This window comes from Aptenodytes forsteri, unplaced genomic scaffold (genome assembly GCF_000699145.1).
Source record: "Aptenodytes forsteri isolate BGI_AS27 unplaced genomic scaffold, ASM69914v1 Scaffold41, whole genome shotgun sequence".
Taxonomy (NCBI): Eukaryota; Metazoa; Chordata; class Aves; order Sphenisciformes; family Spheniscidae; genus Aptenodytes; species Aptenodytes forsteri.
Window position 1 is genome coordinate 4,180,628 of NW_008796211.1, and position 13,564 is coordinate 4,194,191.

Below are 13,564 nucleotides of genomic sequence, written 5' to 3' on the forward strand. Positions count from 1 at the left end.
CTAACATATGAAGAGGATTTCTGCCTTAGTAGCTGAGACATGAACACTGGCTTGTCAAGACACAATGGAGCCTCTTTCAGCTTTCAGTTAGAGTTTGTACATTGAATACATCCCTTTCAGTTCTTTCCAAACCAGCGTCAAGCATAAAGAACAGATGCAGAAGTTCTTGAGTGTGAACGGATTGATTTTTTTATTTACTGGTGACATGAATAGAGGATTAAACCTGGACTTTCAGCAGGTGAAAGACAAGTATGTCTGCTGCCTTCTGTGTATTAATTTTACTTTTTCTTATGTCAACCAAAGAGGTGGGAGACTTTGTACAGTTGTAGATGAAACTGCTGTAAGCCACAGCTCCCAACCTGAAGGGCACTGCCAAAAGTCATTGCGATGTTTAGTACCTTTGAGAGATGACGAGTTCTTTCAAAGATGTTTAAGGCACGGCTGAGAAGAGATCAGATCATGAGGCAGTGCCATCGCTTTCAGCCTTTCAGGACCACGACATCATGCCCGTGAGGTTATAAACACTTACCATCCATACAGTATACATAAGAGCTGATAGAGCTAAAGGCGCTGTAAGCTGTATGTGCTGTTTCGGCATTTTCTGCAGCAGAGTGCCTTCAGGGCTGTGCTGACTTGGGCCTTACCCTGAGCTTTACCTCTGTCTGACTCTTCCTTGCTTCATGGGCCTGGAGACCAGAGCTGAAAGTTACCAAAAAGCCCCATGGTGTCTTTGAGACTTACTCCAGCAAAGTCTATAAGGATAAACTACGTTTGTTTTAACGCCAGTCAACACTTTTAGTTTTTCCCAGAAAGCTATTGAGACACCTAAGAGAATATCATGGTTTTGACTCTGAAAACAAGAAAAAAAGACATTCCACTGCAAACTTTGCGCTGTTTTTAGCTACCAGTATTCAGAATATAACCGTGCATGAAGGTTTTCTGGTTCAGACACCTGCAAAGCAATGCAACCAGAAATATGAGCAGAAGCTAAAGAACTTCCATAAATATTGATACATACAGGATTTTTCTGGGAATGTCTACCTGCAATATGCAGTGATTGAACTAGGAGGAATCCAGAAATTGATTTTTAAAGCAAGGGAGATGCCCTGATCTGTCTGTACTTGATTGCATTCTTGTAAAAGTACCATGGAGTTTTTATTGTGCAAGGATTGCATCTTGCCCTTCCTAAGCACAAAGATCTGGCTGATTTATTTGCAGAAAATATAGTTTCTGCAGAAGCTGTTTGGCATTGATACCATCTTTTCACTGCCTGCTAAGGCCTGTGCCTTGTTGATTTACAATCCAACTTTACCTGATCTTGTGACAGGTGCTTTCCAGTGGGAACGATTAGAAGAGGATATAAAAAAGAAGTTGAAGGATCCAGAAAAAACTGAACACGTGCTTGAGAAAGTTAAATGTATCCTGAAAACTCCAGGGATCTGTTTGGCATTGATACCATCTTTTCACTGCCTGCTAAGGCCTGTGCCTTGTTGATTTACAATCCAACTTTACCTGATCTTGTGACAGGTGCTTTCCAGTGGGAACGATTAGAAGAGGATATAAAAAAGAAGTTGAAGGATCCAGAAAAAACTGAACACGTGCTTGAGAAAGTTAAATGTATCCTGAAAACTCCAGGGAAGGTACATCTAACTGTCTTAGTGTAATTGTTAGTATTAGTTACTTAAGTTCTTGGGAAATGGTTTTGTAGACAAGGTTTCCTTGCCAGTCTTTGTTTTAAACTCACTTTGGCTTATACAGCTTTTATTACTTTTTATCAGTGGGTTGTTCACAGGCATGTACAAAATAGAAACACAGACATGCTGATCTAATGTGCAGAATTACTGTAATCGGTAAAAAGCACACAAGTAGGTATCCTGAAAGGATTACTCGTATTCACAGCTTTGCACATTGTCTAACAATATGATTATGTGTTCCTAATTCTCATGTAATAGAGGCTGCCCAGGAAAGCTTTGCTTTCCTGAATATGTGCCAAAAGTTATGTTTCTGCAGTAGATCGGGAGAGTTGGTTTCTCTTATAAGTGCTGTGATGTGGAAATCCGTCTATAGCTCAATATATTTAATTCAGCAGATGATTTCACAGTAAAATGTAATTTATGTCACATTATTATGTTAATAAAAAGTCACAATATAGAATTAGTTTTAACAGCCATTTGCTGATAGAACTTACACATTCCCTGATACTGTAGAACTTGCACAAACTATTTCTGTTCATTTAAATGGGAAATCATCTTGGACTGTCTTGAGATAACATAATATAAGGATCAAAAAGTTCCTTAGCTGTTTTAAGCTTCTGATCACTCAGCTGTTGGCCTGCCAGTCCTAAGTGTCCACAGCTAAAACATTCATAGAGTTAGACTTAGAAAGTCCTGAAAACTTTTAAGATAATAAACCTGAGTTTTTGTTGTTCCTTCTGGGGTTTTGTTACGTCTTTGGGATACTTTTATTTCACATTTAAAAGTTTTTCTTCAAAGACATGAGGACTAGAAATGAATTGTGATTTTCTTGATAAAAAATAACTATCTAAATTAGATATAGAATTTTAACCATAAATTCAACGTGATCTGAATTTCACTTATCGCAGCCTAGCAATATGATTTTGATGTTGTTCCTTTTGGTAGCTTTAGATTCCATTTTTAAAGCAAGAAAAACAAAACTGAAAAAGTAACTGGAAGTACCGGGTTTTGGAGGGTCTTGACGCTAGCATCCCCAGATTATTGTAAGAGAAGTCTGTGCTTCAGCCTGTGAGCTCCCTCTGCCTCTGTGGAGGCGATATCAGCGCAATATCAAGAAACACAAATTTTGGGTGCCTTGCATCCGTTCGCGGCATCACGCCGGAGGGTGGATGTGTGTCCCATCAGTGCTCCCCCCAGAGCCCTCAAACCTTGTGTTTCTGCAGCGTTGGGTCCGAACAGGGCACGTATGAAAAAGTTTGGAGTCCAGAAAATTCGTGATGCAGCCAAACCTGCCCAGAGGTGCTGGATGGGGGAGTTTTGTCACAGGTCAGAGAGTACCACGGCAAGAGCTGGGGTGTGAGTGTAGGAGACAGAGACGCCTTGGAGCTGCTGCACTGTGGGAAATAGGAAAATGAACGATAAAGATGATGGCAGAGGGTTGCACGTGCGAGAGGCACGGCTGAGTAGCATTAGCAAAAGAACATAAAGTAGAAAGCAAAAGGCTGTTGTTTAGTTTTCCCATATAAATGATGTCTTGTAATCTTTTACTCTGTGGGCAACTATACATGACAGTGTTTTATTAATAATTTATTTTGCAGCTAAACACTGTAAAGGACTGCAGATCTCACCAGATAAAACGGCTGTATAATACTTCTCTCAGGCTGTTCTTTAATACGCCTGTCCTAGCTGATGTCATCTTCAAAATACAAGGTACGGTACCTCTGCTCCTGTTGACATGGGCACCGCTGCGTCTCCAGCATTTATCCTCTCTGCAGGAGAGTTGGGAAATGGAGGTGACTGTATTTTCTGTTGTGTCAAGACTAAGAAAATGTATATGTTTTGCTGTCACTGTGGAAAGCAGTTTTTCCTTAGAACTGACGCTTGTCCCTATGGATGCTTTACAGCAGTGTCCACCCTCAACGTGGTTTATCAGGGCTGAGCCTGTACGAATGCCCTCTGCCTGTCATAGTAGACTTTGTGCCCTTCTGATTCACACACACCCCTCGGAGGCTTAGCAAATGGCGGGTGTGCTGCAGGAAAGGCTCCTGCAATGGCATAGCACCAAGGTAGCAAGGCTAAACCAGGGGTTGCATCACAGGGGACTGTGATTTTATTTTAAAACTTATTTATCTTGCTCATGTTCCCACCTGCACAAGCACCGGGATGTATCTGAGGGCTCTGCCCAGCATCAAACCTCGGAGAGGCATGGACTCCTGTGGCCACGTCTACACTGGTTGCCCTCAGTGAAAAGACCAGAGATGCTGGTTATTGACTCCTGACCGCCTTCCCTCTGTCTGTCTCAGGCTGGTGCTGCCTGTGGATGTGCCTTTCTCTACCCTCCAGAAGCTGACAGGGACTTACGTCCCACTCCCGTGCCTCCACAGGCTTTATTCACTGCCCTTCTTCCCCCAGCGTAGGCATCCCTAGAAACGCACGTAGATGTGCTGGGGTTTCGATGACCTGCTAGTCTAGGTGCTATCAACACCTGCTGTGTTTTACTGCCCTTCTAGATGCTCCCGTACCGATCTTCATGTTTCTGTCACAGGTCTCTGCAACTTCTCTATGATAGGTGACTCCTTACGAAAGCAACCTTCAGCCTTGCAGGCGCCTAGGTTAGACCTGCCTATTGCACAACCCTGCAAGTGTGAAAAGAAACGTCTAAATTATTGGGTTTTTTTTTAAAAAAAAAAGTCTGTTGAGATGATGGTAATTATTGAGTCCTCTTTGTGGCCAGGATTAAAAAGATGTGGGGGAGCGGAGGCTGGCTTTCCGTGCTGACTTGTCTGTAACAGACCGTTAAGTTACAAAGGTTTTGCTGGTGGCGTTACGTAGGTCGGCTCACAAAGATGCCAAGTGCTCCTCGGCAAAGGCACGGGCAGGTGAAACCGTCTTTTGTCCCCTTTTTGTCTGCAAAGAATGTGCTTGGGTGCACCAATATGCTGCAGTGTCATGGTTGATTTTTTCTGGAAACTAAATGCGTTCACCCTTAAAAATAAAGATACGGGGGGGAAAAAGTGTCTCACGCTTTTGTGAGAATAAGAAGGAGATGGTTTTTAAATACTAATGATTTTCTCGATTTGTCCACACCCACCCTTCATGCAGAAATGGCCTTTTAGGATTAGGCAATTGTTTAATTATTTTCAGCTTTAAATCTCAGAGCCAAATATGAAGCATTAATCCCTCAAACATAAGCACACGAGGACAAGCAGATTCTTTCTAGATGTTCTCTTTAATATGCAGAAAAAACAAAAAGGTCTTTGAAAATTAGAACAAAATACTGATGCTGAGTTTAATGACATGAACAATTCATCTCAGTGTCCCACTCCTGAGAGAGGCTTTGTGGGAATTTGATTAAATCATACCACCACTATATATTTTACAGAAAAAAAATTACTGCCAAATGGGTTGACAAACATTTTTTAAAACGTGTGGTTACCCACTACTAAAATGTGAACTGTTTTTCCTAATGCTTGATAAATCTTCCAAGCCCTTTGTCTCTATTAATCAGCCACAAAAATTGTATTAAAATTAAATAGTTACTAAGAGAAACTGAAGTTTTTAGTCTTGATCAGGCAAATACATTTTTAAGTCTTCAACTAATTCCTTGAATATTGGGGGTTGCTTCGACCTTTCTAGCTTAGGAAAGTACTTGGGAGCCATTGAAAATGGGAGCCCGTTATGTCTGTGTAAAGACTCATAACGTGACTGAACCTCCTAATTAGTAGGTAAACACCCAATTGCATGCACATACAAAACTGCATGCGTATCTTACACCACATCTGCATCGTGTATTACTCATGTTATGTGCGTGAATATGTAATACCATCGGCACATGTTCTCTCTATATGGAAACATACAAATTTTGTATGCAGCGCAGACAATTTGGAATAGAAGCACAAGTGAATAGAAATAGAAGAAAAATGAAAAAGGGCCAGATGTCTTCAAGGAGTTAGGCAGGTGGCAGGGTTGTGGTTAAGGAGGAAATTAAGACAGTAACTTCTATATAAGTATTTACAGTATATTTATCTTGCATGTCAGTTGATCTATTTATTATAAATTTGATTAAAACATTCATATCTGACTGTAAGTTCTCATTCTGTCTTTGGCTGCTGTCCCGCCTGGCACTTGTTTGGCACCTTCTTGCCTGCGGGACTGTTGAGTTCAGCTGGACTCTGCAGAAGTCTGAGTGTCGGGGCTGGAGCTCAGGCTGCCAACATTTTCACTGGGAACCTGTAAGACCTCTACTGCGCTGGGCTGTCAACCTTACTAGGTCTTACGAATGCTGTAGTAAAGTAAATGATCCACTTGCAAATATTAGAAAACGGCAAAATTTCTGGAAAAATTTATCAGCATTATTTTCGTAAGACAACCATCAGGAAATTCATTTAGGCAAAATACTTAATCTGGTTAAATTCATACTTACTTAATGGATTTAATGGAATTTCATCTGTGATAATCTGCCTTTCTCTGCTTTGTGTGGTTATGTGAAAGTTTGACTTCTGGAACACGCATTCATTACCAGTGGGACTACTGATGAACACAAATTACTCATTTGCATAACAATTCACAGCACTGCATATTTACACAATGGGCCAGAGGTTCAGCTAGTGTAAACTGGTGTAACCCTAGTGGTGTCAGATTTTATACTAGTTGAAAGCCTGTTTTTGACTGATAAAAGTTTGCCATATTTTGAGCACCTGGTGTTGGGAGCAGGTTGTCATAATAAATTTGGTATTTCTTTTTGTTTGCTGGTGGCTACTAGGCAGATGTAAACATCTTGACTGGTATAAAGTGAGTGTGTCATTAATTATCACTTGGATACTGTTGATTTTAAACACTCTAAAATTGTTTTAAGTTATGGTCAGTGAAATGAAGGCCTTCTAAGAAAATATGAGCTTTAAAATCAAGATATTACAATGTATTTAAAATAATAATATATTTTGTCTTGCATCCTGCAGGTGCAACTGTACCAGCCCACAGAGCAGTTCTGGTAGCTCGCTGTGAGGTAATGGCAGCTATGTTTAATGGTAATTATTTTGAAGCAAATAGTATTCTGGTTCCAGTGTATGGGGTTTCCAAAGACACTTTCCTCTCCTTTCTAGAGTATCTTTATACGGACTCCTGCTGCCCAGGTAAGAAAATTTAAAAATACATTTATTCCTGTTACTCATTTTTCCACAGTGGGACATTGGTAGAAAGCAGTGTAGCAGCATTTATTTCATTGAAAAATGCCAATGTTTTTATGAATAATGTCTCAAGAAAAATAACTTGTTCATATTGTGCAAGAAAACAAAAAAATCAATCTTATTTAAGTAAAATAAGCTGGAGGCAGAACAAATATCACGGTTTTGTGCTTACACAGCAAGACAAAAAAATGTGAAATTTAGTTTCTGGTCCATTACAATATTTGGAATTTTCTTTCTACATCAAAATAATATTGCTTTCTAAACTTAATTCTGGGTCTTATTTCAAAATTGTCATTTTGTTCAGTATGTATTTTGTTAAGTTTAATATAAACAAGGTTAAATTGCAAGAATACCTTATTTATTCACGAGTATCTCATTTGTATGTAAAACCAGAAAAAAAAAAGTCAGCTGGAGTATTTGGCAAGAAAAAGTGAACTAAAGTATTCTTTGTGTCTTAATCTCTGCTTTTTTAATGAGAAGAAAATCTACATACTGAATATGAAATATGATTTAAATACAGATAATTTTCCTTTGATATAATGAATGAATGAACAGTGGTGTGATATGTATTTTTGCTTTTGTTTTCTTTTCAGATAATTCTGCCTTATTCTTAGGTTTTCCATATGTTTCTCTTTTCAGTCTGTCTAACATTTCCTTGTCCATCAGTTCAAATATGCAACCACCGTATCATATTTTTTTAAAAATACGGTTGCTCCGTTTTCTCTTTGTCCTTTCCACTATATTTTCATGTACACGTATCATAGAGGTTCTTTTCTGAAAGAGAAGTTAGAAAGCTAAATCCTCTTATTAATCACCACCTACTTTAAACAGACCAGCAGCACTTGACTCAGCATCTTCAGGAGATAGGATACTGACTGCAGTTTATTACACTCGCCTTCTAAAAAGTACTAACTACTCTTTTCCTGTTAATTACATAGTTTATCTGGAGAAAGAGAGTGATATAGCAAACTTATAATGATAATAGTGAAAAATAAAAGAAGGTGATAGTGGTTTGATTTTGTCTTCATTGTTAGGTGTTTAAAAGATGACTCTGTGAAAAGTGGCTTTGATCATCCTGTCAAAAAAGTAAAACACCTGTAACTTCTGTTTTCTTGTTTTTCAGCCAGTATTCTCCAAGCTATGTCTCTCTTGATCTGTGCAGAGATGTACCAAGTAATGAGGCTGCAGCATATTTGTGAGCTTTACATTATCACTCAGCTTCAGAGCATGCCTAGCAGGGAACTGGCATCCACAAGTCTCAGTATTGTTAGCTTGCTCAAAAAAGCTAAGGTATGTATGTGTTGTATGTATTAAATAAGAATATATATGTTGACTTTAATTAGTGGGGTTTTTGTTTGTTTTTAAAACATCCTTGTTAAGGTTTTTAAGATCTTAGTAATTTCTGTTCCCAAAGACAAACATTGGTATACAATCTGTTGATTAGGGAGACCTGGTGGCACAAGGTTGGCTAAAATAAGGCCTTCTTCAGCCTTTTATTGTAGAATGTCCAGTCATACCATAACCTGTGCCATTTCCTTCATCAAGGACACTTTGCAGTAATTCAGCTTAATTGCAACTTCTACCAGAAAAGATGTGTTTTAGGCAAGTGCAGCTGCATTACTTCCTCAGTCAAAAAGAAAATTGTTTTATATGCAAGTGGCAAAGGAGATCTAACCTGATAGAATATTGAATTAAATACATAAAAAGCATGAAAAGAAAAGATTAAAGGCTGAAAAAAAGAGAGAGAGACAGACAGTAAAGGCAGATTTGGAAAACAAAAGAGGAAAATAAAAACTGAATTGTTTACAAGTCTCAGGCAGGATATTGTCTTATTTTGTGGAGAAAGAGGAGACAACAAAACCAGCATGCCACGCTCCTTACCTTCCTTTTTCTGAAGCTCTGCTACTGTGCAGAAGACAAAAATTTCCAAGATTAATGACCAAAGCAGCCCCAGGGGTTAGGTCACACCACTGGGGGAGTGAGTGTTGTCGCTCGTTCTCGGGTGTCCATCTGTTTACATATTTCCATCGATGACTTTTCCTTCGTTATCTCCTACAGTCAAAACTTTATTTAGTAAGCTGCTATGTTGACAGTGGAAATCTGAAATATTTTGACATGCGAGGCGTGGTTGTGTTTTAGACATGATAGCATTAGGTATTGTTTGTGTTTCCTCTCTTCTCACAGTTTCACAATTCTGATTGCCTTTCAACTTGGCTTCTTCATTTTATTGCCACTAACTACCTCATCTTCAGTCAAAAGCCTGAATTTCAAGATCTTTCAGGTAATCTATCAATTACTTTTAAAAAAAGAAATGTTTTTCAGTTGTGCTTAGATCAGAAGCGAGGTGCTGGACAATACCACTTCTGCATGAGAAGGCAATTAGGACTCCTTTAGGCTATACAGTCTAGTCCAGTCCAGAGTCTGAGCTGGATGGCTCACCACCCTACTGTGGGACCAGCATGCGACACGTGAAGAGCAGCATAGCCAGCAACCACACCCCCTTGTCCTTTGGTTCCTGTGCTGATGGCCAGGTTCCTACCCATAACTGAATTGACTAGGGTGGTTTGGTCATCGTATGTCAACCCCTCCACCTTATGTATATAATTTTGTTTAGTTTGTATATTTGAATCAAGGTAGTGAGTCACTTCTAATACCTGCTCTTTAAGGGTTGGGGTTTTCTTTGAAGAAAATAGGATTCTTACAGTACTCTCCAGAAGATCTCATGAAATCAAATAACTAATGTCCATCCAAGTAAATAAACCCAGGTTCTTCCAGGGAACTGATACTTATTTTCCCAAACAGTATATTTGTTTCCTGACATGTAATTCTAGAAAGTTTTGCTCATTGCCTATGGGATTTTTCATCACCCTGATGAAGGTGGTCCTGATGGGTGCATCTCTTTGACCCGTGGTTCATACTCAGGTCATTGGTATGGGGCCAGTGTATTCCAGAAGGGGATGTTTTTGTTATAAGTGAACTGAAGCTCTGTTTGGTCCAAAATACATTAAAAGTCCTCTTTCCTCATTTGCAAGGCTCATATATGTATGTGTGATGACGGACGACTTTGTATTTGTTATGAGCAAAGAAAGGAGAGCTAAGTCCTCCCTGCCTTGTTTGGACCTGGAATTCGTCTTCCAGCGGCCCGTTTGTGCATCTTCTGAAATGTCCATTTTGTATAGCCCCGATCTGGATTCAACATGAAAGAGCAGGGCACCCGTGCTGGTGGGTGTCACCCACCAATGGGTTCGGTCCACAGTGGACTTGCTTTGCTTCCCTTCTGGCTGGTTCAGGTGTCAGGGTGTGTTTGGCAACATTCTGTGACATCTTCCTTGCGACAGGGCTTCGGTCTCAGCCATCCTGAGGTTCTCCTGAAGCTGCAGGAATCAGGTTGTCCTCTCCATTTGGTGAAGGTGGGAGCTGCCTCTGGCTTCCCCTTGGTGAGGCAGGAGAGCACAGAGACCCGATGGCTTAGGATCACCACAGGGCTCAGTCTAGGCACATCTGCTTACGCATTTTCCAGTTCCCCAGTGAGATATCAATTTACCAATATTGCTTATTAAGTTATTTTTTTCTGCTGTGGAAAGTAGTAATAATAGCGCTTCTGTCTCCATGTTGCAGTTATCCTGATGGGTCTCAGGCTGCGTACGAGCCTGTCATGAAACCTATTCAGTGATGCTTCTGATAAACATCACTTATCAGCACTTGTCAGCATGTGCTCTGACAGCGCCCGAGTAACTCGGGGATGAGCTGTAAAATATCACCACGCCAAATGTCTGCTGTGCCATCACCTGGAGTTTCCTCCATGCTTCCACCACTCGTGGAGCATCCAGGGCTGGTGCAGAGCAGTACTAAAGCTGTTGGCTGTCGGATGAGATTCCTGAAGTCTCTGGCGGGTGGCTGATACCAGGTTGGCCGTTTTCAAAAGCACCTGGGGATTGACTCGAAGGAAAAGGGTACCACGCCACCAGGGTGGTATCCTTTGAGATTTGGTGTCCGCATGTCCGGCAGCCTGCCCTTTGCTTTTCTCCTTCCTTTGAGTCCCTTCCATATGGTTGACTGAGGGGTCGACATGCTCTGCTGCATTGAACTTGCACTGAACAAGCCGGAGGAAAGAAATAAAAGCACATAAGTAAATACAGGTGGATGGTGTGAAACCGTTCTGTCCCGGCTTGCCAGGGCACAAACACTCCCGGGCGCATTCCGATGGGAGCACGCTTCCCAGACAGCAGCCATTACGGGCAGTTGGCCTTTCTTACTCAGGACACCACAACAGGGCATCACCTCAAGGTTCAGGGAGAGCAATGCAGCACCAGGCAGCGGCTCTCTGCTGGCTTTCTGACAGCTGAAATCTTCAGAAGCAGCCCTGCGTTTCGCACAAGGCCAGCGGGAGGGCGCTGCCTGCTGCCCGTTATTACTCCCATTTCCCTGACCTCAGCCCTCCCCAAGCTGCAGGTCTCACTGCTGTGTGTTGGTCTCTGTCCGGCTTGGTCTGAGCCCCTAAAAGGACCGGGCAACCACTGCTGCGGGCTGACTCGGGAAAATCTGGGGCAGGGGGATGAAAATGCATATTTCCGCAAAGGCAGAGGGCATTCATCTAAATAATATAGATTAAAACTCTGTTACATGATTTTGTCAGTGACAAAAAACACGTGGAAGAAAAGATAAAAGTCTTGCCAAATTCTGAATGCTCTCCTTGCTTTTTGTAATGATCTTGAGACAAACTATTGGCATAGGGATTAAAATACCCTCCTTTATAGTGTTGCAGCATAGAAAAAACCTCACAGCTGATTACCACATCTGGGTATCTTCTAAGGATAAAGAATACTCCCCTTCAGGATAATCTCTCTGCTCCCTTTAATAAGTATTGTATTTATTTTATTAAGTAACTTATTTATTGCTAACTTAATAGCAAGGGAACATCATGTGGTAACATTTACATCTGCAATACAGTAAGATCTAGGCAAAATGGACAGCACTCATCTTTACTTTTCTAGTTGTATTTATATCCTTAATGTTTTTTAACCTATTTTAAAAGACTTTTTGCAGCCTGTGCACTTGTGCTGTATGTTCGGATATTACATTTAATTCCTTTATTGCTTTGTTTAGTGGAGGAGCGCAATTTTGTAGAGATGCACAGATGGCCTTCCAATTTGTACCTGAAGCAGCTTGCTGATTACAGGAACTATGTCCACTCCCAGAAATGCCATTGCACAGTAATGTAGAGAAGACTGAACGTACGCAAAGTGCGTCTCGACTGGTAAATCTCAGACTGGGAATTATACGGAGTGTAAAAATCATGTCAAGAGCAAAAACAGATACTGATCTCCCCTGGAACACCGTATGCCATGCTGCAGTGCACTTGCTAGTGTTTCTTGCTTTGATAATAAACCACTCTACTTTTTTCCTTAAAGCATTGCGAAATGTATCGTGAAGGTTTCTTTTAAGCACAAGGGTTTCACACCCGTGGGGATTAAACATAGTACGGGACAGTGACATGACTGTCATCTGTTCCCCCTTCTAATTTCTTTGTTGGTTATTTTATTGGTTTTCATGGTTATTTTTGGCTGCTAAAACAGCATCTGTTGAAAACAGATTTTTTTTGTAAATCTATGTACAATAGGAGCACAGTAGCAGTGCAGGAAGTTGAGAAGCTGACTCATAAGTTCTTTAAATGTTTCAGAATGCAAAAATTTACTGTAGCGTCTGTTGGTTTGCAAAATAAAGGGTAGGCTTAATAAGCATTTTAGTTACTACTCATTTTCTACTTCAAGTCAAGTCTGTAGTTCTTTTTACTGAGACTCTTACAGTCATATGAGTGGATATTGTAATTCCAGAGGAACGTCTATGCATTACTATATTCTATAATACCTCCCAAAAATCTAAAAAAATGAAATAATTTTTCCTCCCAATAAATAGGAGAAGAAAGTCTGTTTTAATAATCTGTAGAACACCTTTGTTAGTACGGTCATATCGTATTTTTCCCCCTAAGGAAAATTCAGGAAGAGCTAAGTCCACACAGAGCATATCCATACGGTACTGGTAGGGACCAGGAGGAAAGGGAAGGAGGTCGACAGTAGGTTTTGTGGGAGAAAACTCACTGGCACTAGTGACTTTTTTGGGAAAAGTGGGTCTTGTAATCCTAGGTCCCCACTGGTAGCTGACAGCATAAACGTCTGATGTGCTGGCGTGGAGGGAGGTGACCCTCGTGGGTACGCCAGCCCTATGAGGAACGTCAGCCATTGCGACGGGACTTTGAGCTCGACCCTCCCCAGTGGGGACTCAGTTTAAATTGAATTATCATCATATGATAACACCATGTGAGACAAACCTGATTATATTTTCTGGCTGCACGGGTTCTTTCTCAGATATAACAGATAAATCCTGAATATTATGACTAGGACGACCCTTGCAGACACTACTGAGTTTGTCTGTACTACTGTCTACAAGAAAACAATTTTTCTTGACCTAAGTAATTTGTCATGCCACTAACTTATATGTATGTAGTAATATTAATGACAAAATGAACCCAACCTTTACATAAGGGTATTCATCTGAGCATAGATACTTTTCTGTAAGTGAAACCTTATCGAGAAACTAAACCCTTCATTATCATTCTTGTACATTTAATTCTGCTTTGCCAGCTGTCTTTAATTCTGGTATGTAGGCTGAGCCTAGAAAGACAAA

The 13,564-nt window shown here is 40.6% G+C and overlaps 1 protein-coding gene across 1 annotated transcript in view; it reads left to right on the plus strand.

Moving 5' to 3' along the window:
* The window catches only part of RHOBTB3 (Rho related BTB domain containing 3), a 28,753-nt gene extending 16,613 nt beyond the window's left edge, over positions 1-12,140 (plus strand). Inside the window, exons 7-12 of the mRNA XM_009288281.1 lie at positions 1,528-1,640; positions 3,293-3,404; positions 6,653-6,826; positions 8,004-8,170; positions 9,065-9,161; positions 11,987-12,140. Coding sequence (XP_009286556.1) covers positions 1,528-1,640; positions 3,293-3,404; positions 6,653-6,826; positions 8,004-8,170; positions 9,065-9,161; positions 11,987-12,102 — 779 coding nt within the window. The 3' untranslated portion in view covers positions 12,103-12,140. The remainder of the gene's footprint in view (positions 1-1,527; positions 1,641-3,292; positions 3,405-6,652; positions 6,827-8,003; positions 8,171-9,064; positions 9,162-11,986) is intronic.
* The last annotated feature ends 1,424 nt before the right edge of the window (positions 12,141-13,564 follow it).